Source organism: Coniosporium apollinis, assembly GCF_000281105.1.
Source record: "Coniosporium apollinis CBS 100218 chromosome Unknown supercont1.46, whole genome shotgun sequence".
In the NCBI taxonomy this organism is placed as follows: domain Eukaryota; kingdom Fungi; phylum Ascomycota; class Dothideomycetes; genus Coniosporium; species Coniosporium apollinis.
The window spans coordinates 84178-108662 of NW_006913308.1; the positions used below are offsets into that span (position 1 = coordinate 84178).

The following is a 24485-nucleotide window of genomic DNA, read 5'->3' on the forward strand; positions in this document are numbered from 1 at the left end:
TTTTGTACAATTACTCGGATTGCCTAGTTGTCGTCCGCGGAGTTTGCACTCACGTGAGTGGCTTTGACATGCTCTTCTGTCTGATCTTTAAGCTTACAACTCCGTGTGAACCTGAGATACGTTGTTCCACCGTACTATCCTCACGGGTTGCCTACCAGCGTGGAGACGGTGCTTTGACTTAACCCCTTTCGCGGGGTAATTGGTAACTGCCTTATGATGTCACCCGGAGTTAGATCTTGAAGCAGCAAACACACAACATGCGTCGAGTTAGAACCACCAATGGCTCCAACATCCATTTTTGCGGCGAATAACATCGCTTTAATTACCGGGGGTGCTTCAGGCGTCGGTCTTGCAGTTGCCCAGCTCTGCCGTAAACATGGCATGAAGCTTGCACTGGTGGATCAGAACGCAGATTACCTCGCAAAAGCGAAAGAATCTTTCAACTCTAGCGATGTCGAGACGTATCAGGTTGATGTTTCCCAACTCGACCAATGGAGCGACCTGAAGTCAAAGGTACAGCAGAAGTTTGGAGGCGTTGACTTCCTGATGCTAAACGCAGGCATTGGGCTCAATGGAGACTGGGGCGATAGCGAATACTTTCAGAAGGCAAATATTGCACCTGCTCACTTCTTTTTCCTGTTTTCACGCTAACCTGTCCATTTGTTATCAGATCATGGCCGTAAACCTCTTCGGCGTAATCAACGGCCTTAACACCTTCATTCCAGTCATTCGTTCCCAAGACAAGCCCTCCGCGATTGTGATAACAGGCAGCAAACAAGGCATCACGAATCCTCCGGGCAACCCGGCCTACAACGCCTCCAAATCCGCTGTGAAGACACTGGCAGAGCATCTCAGCTACGACATGAGAGGAACCAACACATCTGTGCACCTGCTTGTGCCTGGCTGGACGTTTACCGGGCTGAGCGGTGGACACCCTGGGAGCTCGAAGGAGAAGCCCGCTGGTGCTTGGGCACCGTCACAGGTTGCGGAATATCTGTACAAGAAGATGGAGGAGGGGAAGTTCTATGTGATGTGTCCGGATAACGATGTCACGGAGGAAAAGGATAAGAAGAGGATGTTGTGGAGCGTAGGTGATATTGTGAACGAGCGCCTGCCGTTAAGTCGGTGGAGAGAAGAGTACAAGGAGGAGGCGGAGAGGTGGATGGAGCAGCGGGACGTTTCGAAGTTTTGATTTGTAGGTTTGCAACTGAAAGGGAAGATGGCAGTCACGACGTGGTCTAGGTATGGTTACGTCTTGCTCCGCACATCGTTAACAAGACATGGCGTATCGTGGCACACGGATCGATGCTGAACCGGCATGCAGTAATGGAATCGACTAGATTTCGGGTATAAGACTAAGTATACCGCGGAAACTCAGAACTCATTGACAGGCTCAATTGCACAACGTGTTCCTGACTCTTCCACCTGCCGAGTGCGACATCTTTTCCCAACTCGAAGCTTGTTTAACTAGAGGCAAAACAACAGTCAAACAAACAAAAAGCGAAGCGCAAATTCCATATTGGTCCGTCACTGTGCTCGATGATCACAACGACCACTCAGCACCACTTCAACCCACCCGCGGCCCTAACACCAACATAATATTCTGATGCTACTTTCAGACAAGCTAACTTCTTTACTGCAGATTGTTTTCCGCACTCGTTGTTCATGTCGCTGAGGAACTTCTGGTCGACTCTCTTCCGATCGTCACTCGAGCACCGGTTCTGGGCCTTGTAGTTCCTATACCCGAAATCGTGCCGCTGGCAGCTGGGCAAAAAGTTGAAGCCGTATGGTGTGTCGGATAAAATCGAGCAGCCGTCATCGTTCCAATTAAGGTAGCTGGGGTTCTTGGCCCGCTTGGCGGCTAGGAAGTTGCTCATGGATGTAGAGTAGAGGAGGCGGTCAGTGTCTTGCACAGGGCCACGCGCGACAAGATGGTTGAGTCCGTCCTTGATGTCCCCAATAGCGAGGGCGGAGACAGAGGCCGCAAGACTTAGCCCGAAGGCGACGGCTTTGAGGAAGTGCATGATGGATGGTGATGTCTTGATCTGGTCTTGCTGTCGTCAGTCAGTGAAGACTTGATGGTATAGTGAGAGCTGTTTACAGAAGTGTGTTTTGCTGGTCGTCAAAAAGCTTCTGGTTGTCTTGAGTTTTCTCCAGTCATGCTGGCCCTCTTTATACCACAGCTTTATCCCTCCTCCCTTCCTTTTCTGCCCGATCTTTTTGCATCTTCTTCAGCTCAAGCCAGCCTATGCTGTCAAGCTCCCCCTATTGGGGCCCGTGTGGTGCGTTTCTCTCCGTCTCATTTTTCCTTCCTGCACCATCTCTCTGCATCTTCAGCGGCCCAGACCGTAGAGGCCTATGTAGGGACGCTTGGGTGATGCATAACCTCCTCTTCCCATTCTCCTTACCCAATCCATCTGCATCTTCTCCCGCACAAGCCAGTCTAGACTTCAGAATGCTCACTACTGAAGCATCTACGGTGCATACGTTCCCTTAATCCTTCACCTGTGTACGCCATCTTTCTGCATCTTCGCCTACCCAGGTCAACACAAACAACACGATTGTACCCAGAGAGGCGCTTGCGGTGCATGAGTTTCCCTCCTCTCCTCCCTTTGGCGGTTTCACCCCCTTCTCTTCGCATGTTTCCCACCCAAGCCGGCGTGAACCATGAAACCCTCCTTATGGAATCGGCGTATACTTTCCCCGTCTCCTCCCGTTTTACGCAATCTCTCTGCATCCTCGCTCGCCTAAGCCAGTCTTTAATTCCTGGCCGCAGCCGATGTGTACGGTAACCGCCAGCAGCTGGTGGGTAGTCTACAGGTGGCTTTAAGCGTAACGGAACGTGCCCCTGCCCATCCATGGGCCAGCGTTCATGCGAACGCGTTTTCTGAACCAATCGGAGCCTGTATCGGTAGCATGAATTCCATCTTGAAGGCGCAGTCAGCCACGGACAGCAGAAATGAATGTAGTTACAAGCGACGTCCATGTACATCACACTGCTGGGTCGAAAGCTGGCTGATTAAGAGGCGTGCGTGGTTCGTCTGCCTGCAGTATTGGTCAATGGTAGCACTTGACGATGCTCGTAACCTAGGAAGTTCTCTATGCAGGCTGCTCATCGGATGTGGTCAGGGGGTGGTAGCCGCAAAGGCATGTGTCGTGCATAAGTTCCCCTCTTCTCTTCTGTGCTGATACAAGCCTCGATAAATCTATGTCCTACACAGTTGGCCCAAAGCCAGCATATGAATGTATCTCGAGGATGGATACCCTTACTATCCTGCATGTTCGAGGCCACGCCCTCGGCATCTAAAACGACTTCTGACAGCCTTGCCCCGTCTTGTGACGTTCAAGGCACCTGCGGACGCAAGCCTTCGCTTAACTGCAGCAAATGCAGGCGGGAGTACCTCGATTTAGGGTTCTTGGCGGCGATACCCGTCCCGCGCGATGCTTGGCATGCACCCCGCATTTCGATCTAAAGGAAAGCTTGAGGCTTGAGGCTTGAGGCCTGAAGGCTGCATTCATTTAGCTAGCGCATCTAGATTCAGATCCAATTTCATGCACAACGGATATTGTTTCATGGAACGAGAGCGCTGTGAGACATCGCTGAGATAAGGTTTCGGCCGCGTAGAGTGTACACGTGCCTTGAGCTTTGGTGGAGTCTTAGAGCATTGTATGCGAGAACATGGAGGTATCTGGCGAGAGAGCGGGGTACTTGTTACATGTTTGACGAGTGAGGCAAGGGAAAGGGAGTTTGCAAGCGGTACGGTATCATAGGAGTCTGTGCCAAAGTTCTTGTTATCATGCGGTTGCTGCACCTTACAGTTCAAACACTCTAAAATTCGGAAACCTTTCTCCGCTTTGCGAAACTAGACATACTGCGCGAACTCAGAACGCGTCCACCACCCTGTAGCATCGTCCAGATACTCTTTTTCTGACGAACACCAGACGTACACCTAGCCGAATAGCTCATCGAACCAGAAAGAGAAGAACAGTCAAAGAAGGAGCCACGCCATGGTCAGACTCTGCTTAGAGAAGCCTGCAACCCCTAGCAGAACCGCGACTCGCCTAGTTTCCTGACCCCTTCATAATACCCCCTCGCAATCGCCCTGCACTGCACACCCCTAGCAGCCTGCAGCCCCGCATACTTCGAGCACTCCTTATCCATATCCTTCTTAAAATTATCATCAATCTTCTTCCTCTCCGCCTCCGAGCATCGCTTCTGGATCTTGTAGTTTGAGTAACCAAAATCATGGCGCTGGCAGCTGGGCAGGAAGTTGAAGCCGCTTGGCTTATCTGGCACGCCTGTGCACCCGTTGTCGTCCCAATGGAGCCGCGCGGGCTGTCTGGCGCGTTTGGCGACTAGAAAGCTGCTCATGGGAGTCAAGAAAAGCAGGCCGTCGGTCTCTTGCTCCCGCGAGGGACGGGGGTCGCGTGGAGTGAGGGAGGCGAGAGCTTCTTTGATGTCGCTGATTGCGAGGGCGGAGACGGATACTGTGAGGCTGAGCGCGCAGGCGAGGGCTTGGATGAAGCGCATGGCGGATGGTGGATGAGTAGCGAGAATGCTGGCTTATAGAGGCAGTGTGTAGAATTGCGCGTGGCGGTTTGATCTGCCCGTCGTCAGTCGATGCACCTTTGCTTGGATATAGAGAAATCTCTAGGTACAATTTTGTCTTTACTGGTCTTCAAGAGGCTGCTGGCTTGTCCTGACCACTTCTGCCTCTATACCTGTCCTTTTTATACCACAGCCGATATATTTTTGTCCCTCCTCTTCTCTATATTTACCCCGTTGCTCTGCATCTCCATCCCGTACAAGGCCATGCGTGACCACAACCTCCACCCACAGAAACCCGTATCCCGTATGCCTTCCCTCCTCTCATTCCCCAGAAGCAAGGCTCGACAAGGCTGCACCTTTCGATTCTATCAATAGCCTACGCATGATCTATCTCCAAGATGGCCGCACGCGGTCCTTGTGTAATCTCGAGGGCGAGAATTAGGCCCCCAAGAGAGGTGCCCACAGCCTTGCCCACAGTCCACATCTTTAGCATGAGGCTCGACCCGGAGAGTGCCGTGCGCGATGCATAACAGTAATCATCAGGCCTGAGGCACATAGTTTTTCTGATGCAGGTACCCCGTACAGTAGGTTAAATATAGGAGTGCTTGGCGGCGTGACGCTCGTATTCCCGTACCTGCCGAGATGCTGCTGCAGGGGTTGATATGCACCATGGGAAGTGGATCTGGGGGAGGCTGTGCACGCCCCGCATCTCTAAAAGCCTCTCGGTTTCACGTTACGAGTACGAATTGCTGCATCTCGCGCTTCGACGTGGAAGTAAGTGTAGTAGGCAAGGCTGAGGGCGAGTGGTGCACTCGAGCAAAGTAAGGTGTTCAACGACGGCATAGCGGGGTAGTTTGGTCGACTTGATCAGGAGCTGCAAAGGGCATGGAGCTTGATCACGCGGTAGCATGAGTAGAGGGATGCTGGTACTTCGCATAGTGCTCTGGAACTCCACGCTTTTATATACTTGTGATCCTACAAGTATATCAAACTAATTTGTCACGTGATTTCATTACCGGGCACCGTCGGTGGCACTGCGGAATCCAAATATCCCTTCTTGCCCACAAATATCTTGATTTGACTTGTTGCTAGGAAAATGAAGTTGTAATGCAAGTATAAACGCTGAGTATGCCTCACGGCCGGTTTGATTTAGGGCTGAGACGTGGTAAAATATTATATGCGCTTGGTTCTCCAATGTGTTTGACCGCGTATTTGGAGTGCTGTCCCGAGTACCAGCAACGGGGATCTCGAACTGGAATGAAGCATGAATGAAATGAAGAGTATCCAAGAGCCCTCTCTCCCTAACAAGCCCCTTGGTTCCACGCCTGATTCGGGTCTTTCGGAATGATGCCCTGCTCGACTGCCTGCTTATACCCCCACCTGAAATCATTCAGCTCGTTCTTCCAGCTCCAAAATACCCAGCCCGCCTGCTTCTCGTACGCCATGACCTGCGCAGCCCACCACTTCCTGTAGAAGCCGCTATTCCTGCCGCTCGAGATCTCGAACTCGCCGTTCCACTCCACGTCGTCCGCGGGGCTGATGCTCCACTCGCCAACTATGAGGGGGGTGAGGCCGTCCGCCGCGACGTTATCTCTGCAGGACGCCTGGAGGTAGCCTGATTGCGTCTTGGGGACTGAAGGATCCCACTTCGGGTACCGGTGGTTGTCGTACGCCGTGTGGTGCCTGTCGCCGAGATTCTGCGCAGGGTTGCCAGCGCCCCACATGGAGTTCATGAACTGGACGTGCAAGAAATTGTTTGAGGTTTTGCCGAGCGCTCGCTCGGTCTCGCGGATCTTGTTGAGCGCGGTTGGGTAGAAGGTCGATACAAGCGAGGGCTGCCCACCGATGGGCTCGTTCAGCACTTCGAGCATCCCGACGTTGCGGTACGCGTTGTTGGTGTGGATCCGGTTGGTCATGAATTGCAGGAATTTGTATGCGCGGTCGTATTGCCAAGATTGGTAGAAGCCGGCGGAGGGCGCATACTGTGATAAGCGTGTTAGCTGGTTCGGAGCGGGATATGAATGTCGTTGATTCTTGGAAGACGTACCTGGCCTGTGAAAGGTTGATTGGCAACCTGAGCACCGGGAGCTCCGTGCAGGTCGATGATAATATACATGCCATTGTTGCTGGCCCATCCGACCACTTTGTCCAGGAAGGCAAGCCCGCCTTGAGGGAAGTACTCGCTGTCCTTGTAGACAATGCTCTCCATCATCCAGTATCCGACCGGAATGCGAATGGTGTTGAGACCATAGCTACGCATGGTAGCAATGTCGTTCTCGGTGATCCATCGCGACCAGTGGCCTTGGAAGGCCGTATTTGCGGCGCCCTGTCCGAGTTTACGAACACAGTCAAACTCGGACTTGGCATCGCCGCAGCCCATGATCCGCCACTCGTTCGAAGCCATCCATGGCTCAACGATGAACAAGGAGCCGAGATTCACACCTCGGATCTTGCCGGAGGCTGGTAGCCAAGTTGTCTGCATCCTTCCCTTGCCAGCGGCGATCTGCTTCTCGGTAGCATCGGTCGAGTTGGCTCCGAATAGGTCCTTGTCGGACGGCAGCCAGGCGTGAGAAAGAGCAGCAGAGCCCACAAGGGCGAGTAGAGAAAAGCGCATGTTGGAGACTTCGACTTGGACCTGCCTTGGAGTTGCTCGAAAGATGGATAATTTATATGTTCAATGAATGCTATGTAAAGAGTGTAGCTGCACGAAAGGAATGTCACGTAAAGACTGACTGGCAAAGAATGAATAGATTCGGCTCATACCATCATGAGCGTAGAGCTGCTGACCCTCAGTGAGGAGGTGTGCTCATCTACTTTAAAGAGCATACCGAACCTCCTTCTTATCTTGGACAGATTTACTAAGGATCCTGCCGATGCTAGTGAATGCAATGATGCGTTCCATAGTGATCAGATGAGATTACACTCTTGTATCGCACTGTACCACGTTTTGAGAAGGGTAGAGAGGCGGTCGGGAACAGTGCTTCGATAAGGATATGACTCCGGCGCTATAACAGAATACAGAGGGTTGAAGCTGTCGGTACCAGGACGGCAAGGCAGCATTCCAGCCACGAGTGTTTCTTGTTTACCACAACCTAAAAGTAATGCAGCCGCATAATCAATGCTGCTGTCTCAAACCATTGATTAAGTCTTTGCACAGACACTCGTTTGGGGTGTTAGCTTCAACCCGGAGGCCCCGTGAAACAAATGACCTACCTAAAACGACCTAACAAACCGAAATGCGAACGGACTGGAGAAGCCCTCATCTCTGGTAGCACTCGAGATTCATCATGGTCGATGTAACGTCAATACACAAGAAAGATGATGACGCTGGGTGACAGTGCGCGGAGAGGGAGTGAGGTTGACCTGGGATGAAGATTACAAGTGTGGCCTGGGGCATCCACAAAGCTTTGATGTCACGTGCACGTCAAGCCCCAAGCTTCATCCAAATTTCCCTTCCGCGTAAAGCATTGTGTCATACACGAGTGCAACCCCCGCGTACCTTCTATCCAGACCACTACTCCACATCCCAAGCCTCTGCCATGTCGAGCCCGAGGAAGCTGCGCGTCGGCGTTCTCGGAGCCGGCGAAGTCGCCCAAGTGATACACCTCCCTACGCTCTCGCTCATGTCCCACCTGTACACGATCGAAGCCATCTGCGACATCTCTCTGAAAAACGCCGAACATTGCGCCCATAAGTTCCACATCCATCTCGCCACGTCCAATCATGAAGAGATTATCAACCATCCTTCTATCGACCTCGTCTTCATCCTCACAAGCGATGAATATCATGAGCCCTTAGCAATTGCGGCGCTAAAAGCTGGAAAGCACGTCTTCGTTGAGAAGCCCTTGACACTGTCGATCCCGTCGGCGAAAAGGATGATAGCGGCGGAGAAGGAAGCTGGTGGACCGAGGCTGTTTGTTGGGTACATGCGGCGCTACGCGCCCTCTTTCGTGAACACGTTCAAGCGCGAGATAGAACATATGAACTGGATTCACTACGCACGCGTCAGAGACTTTAGCGGTCCGAATAAGTTCTTCGTAGACCAATCTGGAACGTTTCAGGTCAAGAACACTGATTTTCCCGCTGGCGCTGCCGAAGAGCGGAAGAAGCTCCTGAACACAATGTTCGATGAAGCATTTGAGGGCAGGGAAGTCACCGAGGAGAAGAAACAATATTGCCGATTCCTCAACAGTCTGGGAAGTCACGACATATCGCTGATGCGGGAAGTGCTTGGGTCACCTGAAAGCGTGGCGGGCGTGTCAGTGCATCCGCCTTTCTACTCTGCTATCTTCAACTTCCGAATGAAGAGGGCCTCCTACCGTGGAGAACCTTTCGCCGTCACGTATGAGAGTGGTATTGACACTGTTCCCGATTTTGACGCGCATTTAGCTGTGTATGGAAGCAGGGGCGGCTGGGTCCCCGATTCCAGGCGAGTCGAGATCAAGTATCAAAGTCCCTACGTCAAGGGACTACCAATTGTGGTCAGGGTTGATGAACAGGATTCGAGAACCAAAGAGATGACGAGCAAAGAGATATTGTCAAGCTACGAAGACGCGTACACAGCCGAGCTGCGGGAGTTATACGAATGCCTCGTAGAGGGCAAGCAGATCAAGACGAGCGCCGCGGATGCGTTGAGGGATCTTGAGATCTTTGACATGATGTATAAGAAGTACGAAGAGATCAAGGCTGGAGCTGATCAAAGGACTCGCGCGTACTTTGCTGCGAAAGAATTGAAGCAGCCGATGAAATCCGAATATTCCGGCGACGATATGGAGATGGATAGTCGAACCCGTTGAGCAATGTGCAACCCCTTTCCCTTAAGGTTACAATTTCGATGCTCCGCCGGTGTCGCCTTCAATCACTCCGGGGAGGCTCTCCATACGGTTCGGCAGACCAGGCGGACTTCAGACTGATTTCGCACTTGTGTCCCAATGTGGAGAAGGGCCTTAAGGATACAGGTTTCTCAATAAAATTGACTCCAACATCCGAAGTCTGGTCGCACTCGGTAGTTATTCGACAAAGCAGCGCTTTCCCCTAGAATAAGAATATCGAGGTTTTTATAGCAATAGTGCTGCGCTTGGGAGATTTGCGACTGAACTAAACCAAGGCAAGCCTCGGAAAAGGGACCTGGGCGCACTACCTTGTCAAACGGAAGCCCAAGGGCATACAAAAAGCCCATCCAACGTTCTACAGCCTCGCCTTCCCAGCACTCGGCTCTTCCGCCTCCTCCACAATTGCAATCAGTACACCCTCCGCAACATCCTCGCCATCCTCAATCTCGCACACCCAGCCTACCTTGCCTCCTTGGGAAGTCCGGACCTCGAGCTCCATCTTCATCTGCTGCACCACAGCCACCACGTCGCCGGGTTTGAGTACGTCCCCTTCGTCTATGCAAACTTCGACCAGCTTACCGGAGAAGGGGATGATGATGTGAGAAGGGTTGTTGGGCGAGCCTCGGCGATGTCCAGACGTCAGAGCTGATGAGGAGGCGGAGGTTGAGGAGAGTTCGAGTTTATACGGCTGAGGCTTGCCGGAAGAGGAGGTGTACGCGACTTCTGCCGACAGCGAAGCGGGGAAGTTGTTGCGCAGTACTCGTTTGAGCTCAAGATGAGACTGCACCGGGCCTTGTGCGGACGGTGCGGAGAGGGTGACCGACCATGCGTCGCCGGGGCGGAGAAGTGGCGCGGTTTGGGACAGTGCAGCTGGTGAGGTAGTAGACGTTAATGGCGACGAGGAGAGATTGACGGATTTGCGTAGGGCAGCTGATATTGCCTCGCCAGACTTTAGCAGAGAGACATGGTTGGCTTCCAGCCAGCGGGTATCGCATCCGCCCTTGGCAAAGTCTGGATGAGCGACGATGGCACGCAGGACGTCGATGTTTGTTTTCACTCCAGAAACTGAGGTGTCATCGAGCGCACGTCTGGCTTTGCGAATAACGTCATCCCATGCCGGCGCTGTGATGACGATCTTCGCGATCAGGCTGTCGAAGTCCGCGCTTACGACTGCTGGGTGGGCGTTGACGAGATGGGTGTCCACACGAATGCCGTTGCCGACTGGTAGCTGGAACGAGGTGACCTTGCCAATACTCAAGAACCAGTCTCCTTGAACGTTCTCAGCTGTGAGACGCAACTGAAGTGACGACTGAGTTGGCTGCGTTTCTGGTGACTGAGGCATGCTTGGCAGACCCGCAGGTAGCCCTTGTGCGAGAAGCAGTTGAACTTTGACGAGATCTGAGGCCGATGTGCATATCGATTCAGTGACCGTATGCTCGACCTGTATACGCGGGTTGATTTCCAGGAAGTAAAATTCGCGTGTGGAGGGGTTGACCAGAAACTCAAAGGTACCGAGCGAGAAGTAGTTGATCTGTCGCCAGTCAGACACGGTACTATCAAGGACAACGTCATTAAGAAAACGCTTCTCGCCCACCTTCTTCGCCATTCTGAGAGCTGCTGCAATGACCATCCCAACAAGCTCTCTGTCAGCGACGGAGCTCGGTGCTTGTTCGACAATCTTCTGATACCGGCGCTGAATGCTGCATTCTCTTTCCCACAGATGGCGAACATCCCGTCCGTCCCCAACAATCTGGACTTCGATATGCCTGAAGCCTTCAACAGCCGCCCGCTCAGCGAACAACTGCCTCGATGGCGATTCCTCAACAGCACGGCGGAACATAGGTTCCAACTCTGACTCATTTCTTACCAAGCGGATTCCGCGGCCGCCACCTCCATCCACTGCTTTCAGCATGATCGGATAGCCGTTCTCAGCGGCAAACGTGCGGACCTTCTCAACGTCGTTTGTAGGTACTTGAAGCGCAGCCAGCACGGGAACTTCGCCTGTGGACTTATCAGCAAATGCAAGATTCGAGGCTACTACTAAATATGGACCGCTGTCCCCTCGTCAGACTTACACGCTACAGCCAATGCCTTGGCCCTCAACTTATCCCCCGTTGCCTCCAGGATCTCCCAACCAGGCCCTATGACTACCACACCCGCCTCATCCCACATCCGGCGTGCAAATTCCGGCGACTCAGACAGGAAGCCATAACCAGGATGCACAGCGTCGACGCCATGTTTCTTTGCCACGCCGATCAGCTCGGCAATGTTCATGTACGACGCCGGCGAAGAAAGCTGAACGGCATGTGCCGCGTTGCGCGTGTGGAGATCATCGCCGGATGTGTAGCTGGCGTAGGTCTCGATATTGAGTTCCCGCGCGGTTGAAAGGATTCGCGCGGCTATTTCGCCGCGGTTGGCGACGAGGAGGCGCTGGATGCGGCGGGGAGGTGGGCGGCCTGTCATGGCTTTCTACCAAGAACAATTCGGCGGGAAGTAAAAAGCTGGATGATATGGTTTATCAGCTCAGCGATTCTCAATTTCAGGTTAGCAGTCCTGGAGTGGCTGGTTCGAAAGAACGTGCCAATGCCACGATCCAAGATATTGGCTTTTTTCTTACAGGAGACGAAGACAGCGGATACAGAGACAAAAATGCAGAGGTTTCCCGATCTAGCCGACATGATTTGCTATATAATACTGCTTACAAGCGATTACATGGATATATTGCCAAGATAGTATTTATAACCTTAGTCTATCTATTCAAGAACTGGAGCTTGACCGGAAAGGAATCGTTCCTCCACTTATATATTATGCTCGTGCCGTACTTCATTCAATCTCACTGTTTTAAAAGTCTCCAAATGAAGAGTTCCTGATTGACTTAAGAGCAGGACCATACAATTACAGAATATCAAAAAGGACATGGGATTGGAAGGAGTAAGGTAGACAACTCACACTTCAATATAAATGATAAGGCAGAGTCCGTGTTCTAGCCATTGGAAAATCTTCGTCTCAATTCCTACTCACCAGAAGAAAAAGGGAAGCATCTGTAAGTAGAGCTCGTCTAGGTGGCTCTCACGCGGTAGTGCTTGGTGTTGATTGTCGGCCCCGGATCTTCCAAACGTGGGGTTTCCGGGGAAGAGCCTCGGCTGCCCAGACTTCAACTTCAACACCTCCTTCTCCGTCAGTATACAGCAATAATGTAGCACTCAGTTTCTGCGCTCCTAGAGAGCAGTGTATAGTTCCGAAGCTGATAGCCCACCGCGACAATGGCCAAAGATGGCCAACCGCTCTCGAAGGTAGATACAGCGAGCAATGGTTCTGCTTCAGGCCAAGTCCGTTCCCAATGCTATACCGCAAACGCATTCCTGGCGACCTCTGTATCACATATAGCTCAGGTCAAAGGCTGAGAAGATAGCTAGATAATGCCAGAGCCAGCTCCTCCTTCCACGGCCCAATCTGCAAAAGACCGTCTCGCCCAAGTCTCCGCCCACGTCTCTCCTCCCGCCGCAAACACGCCCAAGAAGCGTCGACGCCGCACTTCCAACCAGTCAGACCTTCCAGCCGACTACTCCGATATCCTGAATCAACTAGAAAAGCTCCGCACCATAGCCGCGACTCCAGATCCCAAGAACAGAGGTTATGTACGCCAAAAACAAGCCGGCAAGCTGTGGGTCCGCGAACGCGTAGACCAGCTCCTCGACGCCGGTACTTTCAGAGAAGTCGGCAGCGTGAGCGGCACAGTCACTTGGAAGCATTTGGGCGGAACGAAAGAAGAGCCAATTGACTACGTACCCTCGAACAACGTGCAAGGCTTCGGCAAGCTCGGCGGCCGCAACATCGTCTTCACGGCCGATGACTTCACTATCCGCGCCGGCCACGCAGATGGCGCGCTTGCGGAGAAGACAATGTATATGGAGAAGCTGTCGTATACGATGAAGCTGCCGATCGTGAAGTTGGTGGATGGGTCGAGTGGCGGCGGCAGTGTGAGCACGATCAAGAAGGAAGGGTTCTCGTACATCCCGCCCATGTCGACCTTTCCGTGGGTTGTCAAGCAGCTGAATGCTGGAATTCCGAATTTGGGAGCTGTCGTGGGTCCAGCGATTGGGTTGGGAGCTGCGAGAGTCACGGTGTGCCATTTCTCGGTCATGGCTGCTGATGTGGGAAGTTTGTTCAATGCGGGACCGCAGGTCGTTGCGGGTACGAGCATGTTTCTTCTAGACTCGCCGACGATGGTACGGAGAGTACATGTACTGACAGTGCCACCCAGGCGCGACATTCGAAGAAGGCCTCTCCTTCACCGACCTCGGCGGCCCAGCCGTGCACTGCACAAACGGCACCATCGACAACCTCGCCGCCGATGAATCCGAATGCTTCTCCCAGCTCCGCACAGTCCTCAGCTACCTCCCCAGCTCTGGCGACTCGCTGCCACCTGTAACACCTAGCTCCGACCCCGTTGACCGCACCTCCCCTGAGCTCCGATCCATCATCCCCCGCAAGCCCGAACGCATGTACGACCCCCGCAAGGTCATCACCACCGTCGTCGACGCCGGCTCCTTCTTCGAGATCGGCGCGCTCTGGGGCACCACAGCCATTACGGGGCTCGCGCGGCTCGGCGGCCGGCCTGTCGGCATCATCAGCCTGAACTGCGAGATCAACGCCGGAGCACTAGACGCGTTCGGCAGCCAGAAACTGACGCGGCACCTAAAGTTCCTGGATATCTTCAACATCCCACTGCTGCAGTTTGTCGATGTGCCCGGGTATGCGATCGGCACGGTTGCGGAACGCACGGCGACCATGCGGCATGGTGTTAATCTCGCTGTCGCGTATTTCAGTACGACGATGCCTGTGTTTAGTGTTGTGACGAGGAGGGTGTACGGTGTGGCTGGGGGCATTATGCTGGACTGCCGGGAGCCGAGATGCCGTATCGCGTGGCCGTCCGGCAACTGGGGGTCTCTGCCTCTGAAAGGAGGCGTCGAGGTGGGTCATGCGCATGAGCTGAGTCAGATCAGGAAGGAGAAGGGAGAGGAGGCGCGGAAGGAGAGGTTAAGGCAGCTGAATGAGGAGTATGAGCGCTTGATGAATCCGGTGAGAACGGCGAATGCGTTCGGGGTAGAGCAGATAGTAGACCCGGCGCATACTAGAGGGATCGTGGCGGAGTGGGTTAGACATGTTTATGAGGTGCTGCTGCCAGTCAGGGTGATGGAGCGGGTGAGTGGGAAGTTACAGCCGAGCTTTGCGTGAGTGTGGAATAGGGCGCTCATTGTGATCAATTTATCAGTGTGCCCACGATGTGTGCAACGCATGTTGCGGCCTGTGTTCTGCAAAGCATTCGGACTTGTGAAAATCTATCACAGTGCCTGACTTGCTACGAGCAAGGGTTAGGTAAAGGAACAAGAAGCCTCGTTCGTGCCCCATCCATTTTCCCGTACGGTGACAACTATGCGCTGTTTGACCGTAAGAAGATCTCCAATATTCGCAGTGTTCGCGGCATGACGCAACCGTGCACCGCCAGTCTGCGGACACCAAGGACCTCGAATTGATCAGTCGTTCCAACAACAAAATACAGTAGATTCACAACTCTCTCACAAGCGATTCTCCGAAGCCATGACCAAGCTCGACGAACTCAAAAAGACGAGCGCAGACTTGCAAAGTAAAGACCCACCTAATGAGCATCCAGTTTCCGCAGCTAATCTTCTAACACCCAGAAAGCGTGGACAGTATCCAAAAGACGTTGAGCAGCTTGCGTGGGCAGAATGCTGGTGGGAAGCCCACCCCGTCTGCTTCCAAGGGCAACGGTGGAGCTTCCAAGCCGAAGACAGTAACGACCAAGCCCGGTGTTCCTGCTGGAGGAAAGGCAAAGGCTGGGACTGCGACGTCTGGTGCGGTGAAGTCTGGCGCGGCGAAGAAGTGAGCCGGAAGCGGATGCGTTGCAGAAGAAAGGTACTCTCAGATCAGTATGGGAGGTGAGCTGATACGTCTTATACAACATTCGTTCGAGGGAAACGTGCCTCTACGGCGTTTAGTGTAGAACAGAATCGGCTCGATGTGCAACGCAATCATGCTCGCGGGCTTCTTCCTCTTCCTCTTCCTTGGGCTTCGCCCGATCCTTCTCGTCGCTCAAGTAGTTCCAGGCCACGTTGCTCGCCAAGCTGATCAAGAAATTGAAATCCAACAGCGCGGATAGCGGGGCTTGCGTTGACAGCCCTGATGAATTTGATTGACTAATAAACAAAGACATAGGCATGACGACCGTCAGCACTATGAGCAACGTAAGACATGTCATCATTATGATGGGGTTCGCGAAGTCTTTGCGAGAAACGCCGAAGGAACCTGGTAGAGGCCTGCTGGAGTCAATACCTTTGAGGTTGGGCATCCCGGTCCGGATGGCTGGAGTGTTACTAGGTATCCCGATTAAACAAGGAGCGAAGAGCAGGAAGTGGACGGCTGTCTGTAGCGGGACGAGTAGCATCGTCTGAGGCGATAGAAAGCACCATGAGCTAGAAGTATAGAAGCAACGAGCACAAACAGTAGCGACATGCAACCGGATCTGCAGTCCCTGACTTCAGTGACTTGGTCATACCGTTGCTCTGCCAGTCTGGTGCATCCGCACGTGACAATGCTGTCGACGCATGGTTGCTCCACAACGCGGGAGCCTCTTTGGCCGGAGCCTTTGCCTTTTTAAGGAGTAGAGCTAAGAAGAACAGGTTTTGCGCCAACGAAATTGGCAGGATCTGGCCAGAGCAAAAGTATGCCCATAGATGGGAGATGCGTCGAGCCTTGCCTGCCGAGAAATTAGCTGACCCGCTCATGGGGAGCTAAGAAACCTCCATACCCCCGCTTGCCATGAATTGACTACAGTCCATAAGGTTCATTGATGCGATTGTAGTCCAATAGACTAAGCGCTCATCAGCAGGATCATCTATGATGGGGGTTGCGAAATGTCGGAGTATCGTCGATTCGACCATCCACTGTGGCACTGCCAGACCGTGGAAGTCGACAAGTATACGGGCGGTGCTAGAGCCTGATTCGAATACCACTTCTCGCATGATTGGTGGAAGAAACCGAACATACTGTAGCTTAAACCCCTAAGCTTGTCGAGGCCAACACTGCGAAGAGACACACGCGCCTCCGCGCGAACGTGTTAGCCACGAGGGGCTTCTTGCGAGAAGTACAACCGTTGAGATAAACAAGAGTGGTCGAGACGAGAGCTGCGAGGATAGAGGCGAGAAACATGACCGTTCAGACATAGTTCAACGAAGTTACGGCCTCTGCCGATGTTTGACGCATGACTGGACGGATAAGTAGAAGGTGTCGGATCTCTCCTTACAATTCTGCCATGCTTAGAGGCAGACTAGCGTCTGGTTAAGAAGTATTGTACATCTGTACGCATTTATGCCTTACGAGGCGTAACTGTAGAAGTTATGTAAGCTCGGGGATGACCATGAGGTTGCACAGACGGCTGAAAACGAATGAGCACAGCTCAACGTCCCTTGCATGGGGTCAGTCGCGACAATCGCAGCCGCGTATTGCGATGGCAATCCTCCGCGGTCGCGAAGCCGTAGGCGGGATTTCAATAGGAATCAAGGCTATGAGAACAGCTTGCATAGCGCCGCAAAGTGAATGCATTGAAAGCGCAAGGCGCGACTGAGATCGCCCGTATTATGATTCCAGTTCAGAGTGTTTGTTGTCGCATGGCGAGCGTTTTACCATACAAATTTGAAGTGCGGTGCCTGAAATTCACCAAGGCGCATGGTGTTTTCTCAAGTTCTACTACAAGATGGAGAGATAGAATAACAGGGAAGCCGCCAGTCCGCACCAATCCTTTCACCTAATCGAGGCGGCGGACATATGTTACAGGTCCTTTGTAGACACTGCGACCATGAACAAAATAGAGAACTAGAGCAATACCAATAACACCAAAGTAGATAACGCTCGAGTAGTTCATGCTCTGTGGTGTAAGCCCAGCCTTTGCAGTTGGAAAGAAGGACATAAGGAGAGCGAAAGCGATATAAGCCAATGATAGCACGTTGACTGGGACTGCCCAACGGCCCATTGACCACCGGGTAGGGAGTAGCGGTAGGCCCCGGAGCCGGCGGAGTAGGACGCAGCCAATCGCAAGTCCATAGGTCGATAGGTCAGCAGCCACAACGAGTGAGACGATGGAGTTGAATGCGGCGGTGGATCCAATATTGACGAGACCGATGATCGTCGTGATTGTAAGGGAGATCAAGATGGCGTTTAATGGAATTTCGACACCGACTTTGGAAACCTGAGAGCAAGATTAGCGATGTACTCGTCAGAACTCATCCAGAGCTTGTACCTTGCTGACGACTTGAGGATACGGCAGTCCGTGATCGCGGGCGAAAGCGAATACCTGTCGAGATGCAGTGGCAAGATTGCTGATCGCGGCGCAGATAATCAGGAGAATAAAGATGACAACCATGCCAGTTGCGGCAGCCTTGGAGTTAGTGGCGGCATAAAAAACCTGCAGGCGTTCCTGGTCAGCGTCAAACAAGAACTGTAGCAAGTAGATATACCTCAATAAAGGGGTATCCAGTCGAGCTTGCCAACGCGGCGTCCAGATCCGTTATGCAGAAACAGAAGGTTATGACTGCAACAAAGCCCATGACGCCATTCAGCGTGACGGTGCTGACCATGGTGCGAGGCACGATCTTTGAAGCATCACGGATTTCCTCCGCTATATGAAGGTCAGCAAGAAAGTATGCCGCCGCGGAAGGAGACTACGGCGCTTACACATATGGGCCACGCAATCCGCACCTGCAAGCAGTTAGCAAGAATTAGCTGCAAAGCCTAGGATATACGGCAGCGTACCAAGAAAGGAGAACAGCGACGAAAGTTGACCAATCGTGCAGGCCGCAGCGGCATTCAACCAGCCCCCTCCGTTATTGAAACTTGTGAAGACAGCGCTTGCCGAAACCTTTGGTGACAACACCCAGAGTGGGATGATGATGGCGAAAAATCCTAGAATACTGTTAAATCCCAGATTTCTGATACCGCGAGAGCAATAGTGCGTTCACTTTTGCTTACCCAAGATATGCAGCAGAAGAATGATGCCTTCGAGCATGGGCAAATGTCTGGCGCCATACGTGTTGACAAAGGTGGCAACAAGAGCGATCGCAACGAGGAGGAGTGTTCCATGCCAGCGCTCAGGGACGTAATTCTCGTGGTTCAGAACTAACAGGCCTTGGATCATGGTGGCGGAGAGAAAGCAAGCGCTTGCCAGTGCAGCTTGCCATCCTAACGCAGACGTCCAACCTGGAGTGAAGTGAGTGGTACGATCTTTTCGCTCGATATGGGTATTATCAATCTTACCAGCCATATAGCTCAGGAATCTCTGCTTGCTCTTAGGGGCAAACTCTGAGACCCAGTGGTACTGTCCACCTGTTGTTGGTGCCATCGAAGCCATATCTGCCATTGAGGCAACCACAGCTTGAAAACAAATAGTCGTGATCAGAAAGGTCCAAACGAATCCTCCTAGTCCACCATTAATGAGAGCCAGCCCGGCCGTAGCAAGAGCGCATTCCCAGGTCGCCATTAATGTACTGGAGAATCCAAGCATAGATATGTAGCGGAAGTTTCGCTGAAACTGCTGCGCCTTCCCGAGTCGGGACATATCGCGAGAATCTTGCGTTGTTCCATTTGCTGGGGTGACTTCTTCCTCTGGGGAGGACGGGTCAAGCTCGTACACATCATCAGCCTGAGCTATCTTCTTGTCCATTGCTTCGTGATCGTTGTACTGAGCCATGGTGTCTGCGTGCGGAGGGCAGGAAAAAAAAAGGAGATAGCCAGAAGCAGAGGCACAAGGTTGATTGAAATGGCAGCCGTTCTTTGCGGCAATATTGTCAAAGCTTCACCGCTGCGGAATCAGCTGGGAGAAGCGGGCGGTGGGGATAAGGCTGCTTTGTATCAGGGATGGGCTCGAATGTTCACCTGGCCTGGGCTTCGCTACTGCCGCTTGAGAAAAGCTAGTAGCGATGCAGGCGTACTCAACCGAGCCCCCAAGGATCTCTGGGCAGGTCCACCGCTTGAAGCCCAAGAACTGCATCCTTGTGCTAGCGGGGAAAGTAAAGGGACGGCTGGAACGCCTGAACGCCTGCGTTCGAGCGAGTCAACACCCGTCCGGGCCCTGCGCCGATGGGCCGATGCAGAATCCTCCTGCATCCAGTGGTTAGCGCGCCATGTCTACAGGGCATCAGATGCCCCCCGGGTTGTTAGACTAGCAACCTTGAACCCATAATATTTCGGGGTCGAGCGGCGATTGAAGCGGTCTAGCTACCATGATTGAACTCATCCCGATTTCTCAAAAAGCTGAACAACTTGTCCGGCACGACTGGGCTATGGAGTCGAGGCCTGGATGGATACAAGATCCTCGAGCAGCGGGTGGGGAGTGGACGCCTCTTACAAGGGACTGAAGCTGATGCTGACCAATGAGTAAGCTGAGATATCTTCCGCTCCGCTAACACAGCCACCTGCACGCCTTCTGCTGGCTAGAAAGCGCTAAGGCTAGGAACGGCAAGGGTTTGCAATAAAATGCAGAGACAGCCATCTGGGCAGAGATCCCCAGACGCACATTAGCGTGACCGGATGTAGTTCCGCCGCTTTGACCCTCGGGCCAGCCCGGGCCGGAGCTCCCTTAACCTTATGTGGACATCATCCAAGCCTCTTATCGGCCTCAACTTGCAGCTGAAACGAGCAACCCGTCCTTGCTGCCCAGATGCTACTCGAGTGGTGTACAGGACCCTCTAGCAACCCGGTGCGTAGTCGCTCATCTATTGGTCGACACGTTATCAAACGCGTCTTTGGAGCCAATCGGATCTTGTACCAAGAGCGCAGGCTCCCCTCAAAAGGCGTGCGCTAAGCATCGGCTGCAGGAGGATGCTGCATTCCAGAGCGGGATGCACCTCGTGTGCTCTCGGTTCTCACGTGCTTCTGGGATTTCAAAGGTGAAATGTGCAAGGTTTACAGCTCCAGCTAACATCGTGCACGTTCCGGCAATCTCTCTTTCAGCCGTCTCGGTTTCTTGCCCTGTCTCTCTTATTGGCTCCCCCCCGTGGCTGTCTTTTGGGTTTGACCGTTGTGGCTGTCCAAGCTGGCGCACTCATCCTCGAACTCTAATGATCCATGCCGCACAACCCCAAGCCCACTGGGAGTGTCATCCCTTCAGCCCTGGTGCAGGAAAGAAGGGCGGTCGCTGCGAGGCCTTCCACATCAGAAACTCGATCCTCCCGCATCGGAGGTTTAAGCCACCCCAAATCTCATCTATTCGCCCTGTGTTGGAAAGGGCTAGCACATCCCACTTCAAGGGCCCCTGCTTCAAGAGCATGGTCTTTAGGATACGACTATATCTGTACGGCGTTGGGCGCTGCCCTTAGTCTTCATGCCCCCTCAGTTTGTCGCGCTTTGGATCTCGCCCATGCAATCATTGTGCAATGTCAGCGACGCCGAGTCCTCCAGAAGGAGGGTTACAGTTCAGCAATAAGATCAACGAGAACGACCATGGAGCCTATGTCACGCTCGTTGCGGCGGCTTCGTTTACATGCAGCGTCCTGTTCTACATTTTCAGGCTCTACAGTCGTTTGCCGATACGGAGGCTGTTCAAGATAGACGATGCAACAACGACTGTTGCAACCGTAAGCATACACAGGCCTGACTCACAATGTCCCGATCACTGATTCACCTTACGGCTTTAGATCATCGCTACCGGGCAGTTTGTAGCTATCTCGATTGCGGTGCAACTAGCCTTGGGGAAGCATATCGCGCAACTGGAAACAAAAAAGTTAGAAAAGTTCTACAAGGTGAGCAGTCACGCTCTCGACGCTTACAACAAGAGCACCTACCTGACAATCAAGTTGGAAGGCTCTCTATGCGGCGGACCTCCTTTTCATCGCTTGCATGTGCTCAGCCAGGCTGGCCATGATCCTTTTCGTGCAGCGATGTGGCGTTAAGAAGCATTTTATCGCCACATACATTATCACTGCGATCACAGTCGTTTGGGGCCTCGCTGCATTCATCCTCATTGCTGTTCCTTGCGAGGCCACCATGCCTTGGAATAGCCTTGACTCTACCTGCTCATCTCTGGTAAGCTTGATACTCAGCATTCGGTTGCGGGCCGCTAACACGTTTCTAGTCCACTAGGTGGACAGTCATAGTAGCTGGCGACATCTTTATAGAGATAGCACTGCTAGCGCTACCAGTCTATCTAGTGTGGGACGTACAAATTACTGTATCTACCAAATGGGCCGTTATCACGCCGTTTTGGTTACGAGCTCCGTAAGTACAGTCCGTGAACATCCATGAACTAGGTCTGTCCTTCTAACGCCGGCTCCAAGCGTCATCGTCTTATCGACACTGCGTCTCCTCGCGTTGCACGATGCAATGATATCAACCGACTACACTTTCGATCTTGTCTTGGCGGCTGTATACACGCAACTAGAAATGCATGCCTGTCTCGTCTCCGCCACAGTGCCCTGCATGCGTCCGTTTCTGAAGGCCTTCGACACCGGCTACTGGGGCACTACAATCGCTCAGGTCGACCCTACAGCATCCACGACAAAGGGCAGTGCGGGAAGCGTATACGTGCTACAGTCGAAGTCGTCAGGAGCTAGGATGCAGCTGGAATCGCAGACCATGACCGTCGATATTCCTATGGGCAACCTACGACCGGAGCCGGTCGATCACTCGACACGTATCGAGCACATTGAGTTTCAGAAGAAGGACGGCCAAAGCGACAACGGGTCGTTAACGTCGCATGGCTCTGATAAGATGATTATTCGGAAGACCGTCGCGTACAGCGTTGAATAAGTGCTCAAGCTTGGGCACCCATGTACGGATTCTATATCCATGAATTTATATGATAATTCGTCAGCTGTAGAGCTGAACAGCAAGATGTCATTGACCAATAATGCTCGTTCTACCGCTGTGCAATCACTGTTATGCCAAGTATGCCAACTCACTGTCGACCGAGCAATCATTTCAGCAGCGTGACGCTTCTACTTACCCTTCGCTTCAAGTCACCAATTGCGCTGAGCTTTCTAGCCTTACATTTCATCCCCCCATTACAATCGGTGCTAGTAATCGTACGATCATATGATCGCCGTGCTGCACATCTGCAATCTCCCGTATCTTCACGCAGGAGATCTCTACGCGAACCGTCCATGATTCTGCATGCCCTCCAGAAACGCAATCGGACGCGACGTTGCCATCAGCACGTGTATTCGGAGTCGCGAGCAACAGCAAGTACAGAGGGGCGATCACAGCCGGAATTGGTACAACCGAAGATCTATAGCGTTTATGCTGCATCTCTATCGTCTAAGCTCAGAGGTCGCGCCTTCCTACGCATCATGTAATAAACCACCGTCCACTTCTTCGTCTTCTTAGCAATCTTCTCAAGTTCCTCGAACCCGTGCGTATCATAGAGACGCCATCCAGCAGGCGAGCCCTCAACCCAGGCTGGGACCGAGAGTTGATCGGCAAGCTCAGTGCCCCATTTTACCATCATGGCGCCGCAGCCGTGACGCTGGTAGGCAGGGACGGTGAAGAGGATGTTGAGAACTATGCGAAGAAGTGAGAACACAGAGAGAAGAGATACCGGTTTGGGGATGGAGAGGGCGGACTTACGAACATGCCCCTCCCCATCCATATACCTCTTCCTCCTCTCCACAAAATCCCTCATCGCGTCCTCCGCGGCTTCGCGCTCCACGCTGCCCACCTCATACATCTCCATAGCAGGCGCCGGCGCCGCCACCACCAGTGCAGAATCACCGTTCGTTATCTGCGCCGGGTCCTTCCCACCTCCCTTCCCAACCCCATCCTCATCCTTTACCCCACTCCCTCCCCAATTCGGGTAAACTTTCCAATTCGCCGCGCTCACGATCCTCCCCGTCCGCTTATCCACAATCTTCATCCAGACATCCGCGGCATCGTGCCGCATATCCTTCAGGAACTTTTTTCTGGCTATGGCGCGCGCGGAGGGCGTGTCAGGCCCGAAGAGCGCATCGTGTGCGTCTAGCCCTGCGAAAGATGTGTATTGCGCGGTGATTATCTCGTCCAGGTCCGAGGGGCTGGCGCGGCTGAGGTGCAGGTGGGAGTGCATTGCGGAGGGCTTGGGAGGGGCTTAGGGGTCAGAATTGGGAGCGCTGAGAATGGGATTGTCTGGACCGGTACTGGTAGAAGCGGTGGTCGGTGGATAAGAAGAGTGGTACGCGGCTACGATTCACGGCATGTTTACCGTGCTTCCGATGTACAGGTTTGGGAGCGAGTCAGTCATGGGCTTAAGGTGGGCATCGCACGCTCTCTAGAGGTGATACACCTGCATAAGTCTCGCTTGGGGTGCTTGGGTGCATGAGTCGGGAAGTTTCGTCCCACAGAGTCGCACGTTCCCTGTCCTAGGATGCCACCTCAGGTGAGGAGGATGGTCTGGAGATGTCTGCGCCGAGATCGGGAAAGGGTCCCCGCATAACTGATAAGGCGACTTAGCCGCCAGCATCAAATCTCCCCGGTTTAGCGCTCCATCCGAATTCCCTAATGCCGGCTCCATGTCTCCTTCTCCGACTTGGCAACGATAGTTAGTCGCAAGGTTCACAGGGTGTTCGCCCCGTGCGGCCGGTGCGTAGCGTGCGCCTTTTGTACCTTGTCACAACTAACATCAAACGTAAATGAATACACCAGATTCAACGCTGGAAAGTCTTGGATGAATGGCAACCTAGAGCACCTGGAGTGATACGTATACAGCAGCGTCACACTGCGAAACTACAACTTCATAGTCGACAGTAAGTTCGAGCGTGCTCGGCACAACATGACTGCGCCGCGGCAGAGTGAGCAGTTCCTCGACCAGACACGTCTTTGCTGTTCAGCTCTGCAGCTGCAACACTACCTTCTCTATCTGATCAGACGTTCCCAGCCATTTGTATGCGTCTTCGGGCCACCCGCAGCCTACGCATGGTTTATCAAGAAGCATGTAAGCGCGCCTCCCTCTTTGGTTCTCCTGCACTGCACTGCATTGGGTGCGGCTTTGTCTGTCAAACGTCGTTATGGCCTCTCATAGCTGTACTCTCGTGTTGGCGCGGCGGCTCTTGTGCTTGTGATCC

The 24485-nt window shown here is 53.1% G+C and overlaps 12 protein-coding genes across 12 annotated transcripts; 6 read left to right on the top strand and 6 right to left on the bottom strand.

The window, feature by feature from the left end:
• Positions 1–279: 279 nt before the first annotated feature.
• On the top strand, positions 280–651 carry W97_07873 (uncharacterized protein; the record flags this gene model as incomplete). The annotated part of the gene is made up of 1 exon (XM_007785742.1): positions 280–651. The coding sequence occupies one exon, from the start codon at positions 280–282 to the stop codon at positions 649–651; it is 372 nt and encodes a 123-aa protein (XP_007783932.1).
• A 22-nt stretch (positions 652–673) lies between these two features.
• Positions 674–1192, top strand: W97_07874 (uncharacterized protein; the record flags this gene model as incomplete). The annotated part of the gene is made up of 1 exon (XM_007785743.1): positions 674–1192. The coding sequence occupies one exon, from the start codon at positions 674–676 to the stop codon at positions 1190–1192; it is 519 nt and encodes a 172-aa protein (XP_007783933.1).
• Positions 1193–1556: 364 nt separating this feature from the next.
• Positions 1557–2024, bottom strand: W97_07875 (uncharacterized protein; the record flags this gene model as incomplete). Its single annotated transcript, XM_007785744.1, has 1 exon — positions 1557–2024. The coding sequence occupies one exon, from the start codon at positions 2022–2024 to the stop codon at positions 1557–1559; it is 468 nt and encodes a 155-aa protein (XP_007783934.1).
• Positions 2025–4042: 2018 nt separating this feature from the next.
• On the bottom strand, positions 4043–4531 carry W97_07876 (uncharacterized protein; the record flags this gene model as incomplete). Its single annotated transcript, XM_007785745.1, has 1 exon — positions 4043–4531. The coding sequence occupies one exon, from the start codon at positions 4529–4531 to the stop codon at positions 4043–4045; it is 489 nt and encodes a 162-aa protein (XP_007783935.1).
• Positions 4532–5850: 1319 nt separating this feature from the next.
• W97_07877 (uncharacterized protein) lies at positions 5851–7163 on the bottom strand (the record flags this gene model as incomplete). The annotated part of the gene is made up of 2 exons (XM_007785746.1): positions 5851–6531; positions 6597–7163. 2 exons carry the CDS (start codon positions 7161–7163, stop codon positions 5851–5853), a joined length of 1248 nt encoding a protein of 415 aa, XP_007783936.1.
• A 925-nt stretch (positions 7164–8088) lies between these two features.
• W97_07878 (uncharacterized protein) lies at positions 8089–9345 on the top strand (the record flags this gene model as incomplete). The annotated part of the gene is made up of 1 exon (XM_007785747.1): positions 8089–9345. One exon carries the CDS (start codon positions 8089–8091, stop codon positions 9343–9345), a length of 1257 nt encoding a protein of 418 aa, XP_007783937.1.
• A 391-nt stretch (positions 9346–9736) lies between these two features.
• On the bottom strand, positions 9737–11844 carry W97_07879 (uncharacterized protein; the record flags this gene model as incomplete). The annotated part of the gene is made up of 3 exons (XM_007785748.1): positions 9737–10912; positions 10976–11382; positions 11457–11844. 3 exons carry the CDS (start codon positions 11842–11844, stop codon positions 9737–9739), a joined length of 1971 nt encoding a protein of 656 aa, XP_007783938.1.
• Positions 11845–12800: 956 nt separating this feature from the next.
• W97_07880 (propionyl-CoA carboxylase beta chain) lies at positions 12801–14619 on the top strand (the record flags this gene model as incomplete). The annotated part of the gene is made up of 2 exons (XM_007785749.1): positions 12801–13575; positions 13646–14619. 2 exons carry the CDS (start codon positions 12801–12803, stop codon positions 14617–14619), a joined length of 1749 nt encoding a protein of 582 aa, XP_007783939.1.
• Positions 14620–14982: 363 nt separating this feature from the next.
• On the top strand, positions 14983–15289 carry W97_07881 (uncharacterized protein; the record flags this gene model as incomplete). The annotated part of the gene is made up of 2 exons (XM_007785750.1): positions 14983–15028; positions 15084–15289. The coding sequence occupies 2 exons, from the start codon at positions 14983–14985 to the stop codon at positions 15287–15289; spliced, it is 252 nt and encodes an 83-aa protein (XP_007783940.1).
• Positions 15290–17206: 1917 nt separating this feature from the next.
• On the bottom strand, positions 17207–19144 carry W97_07882 (uncharacterized protein; the record flags this gene model as incomplete). The annotated part of the gene is made up of 7 exons (XM_007785751.1): positions 17207–17647; positions 17699–17863; positions 17916–18076; positions 18133–18156; positions 18211–18360; positions 18427–18654; positions 18712–19144. The coding sequence occupies 7 exons, from the start codon at positions 19142–19144 to the stop codon at positions 17207–17209; spliced, it is 1602 nt and encodes a 533-aa protein (XP_007783941.1).
• A 1684-nt stretch (positions 19145–20828) lies between these two features.
• On the top strand, positions 20829–22200 carry W97_07883 (uncharacterized protein; the record flags this gene model as incomplete). Its single annotated transcript, XM_007785752.1, has 5 exons — positions 20829–21029; positions 21090–21194; positions 21256–21477; positions 21527–21669; positions 21729–22200. 5 exons carry the CDS (start codon positions 20829–20831, stop codon positions 22198–22200), a joined length of 1143 nt encoding a protein of 380 aa, XP_007783942.1.
• Positions 22201–22687: 487 nt separating this feature from the next.
• Positions 22688–23491, bottom strand: W97_07884 (uncharacterized protein; the record flags this gene model as incomplete). The annotated part of the gene is made up of 2 exons (XM_007785753.1): positions 22688–22950; positions 23017–23491. 2 exons carry the CDS (start codon positions 23489–23491, stop codon positions 22688–22690), a joined length of 738 nt encoding a protein of 245 aa, XP_007783943.1.
• Between the last annotated feature and the right edge of the window lie 994 nt (positions 23492–24485).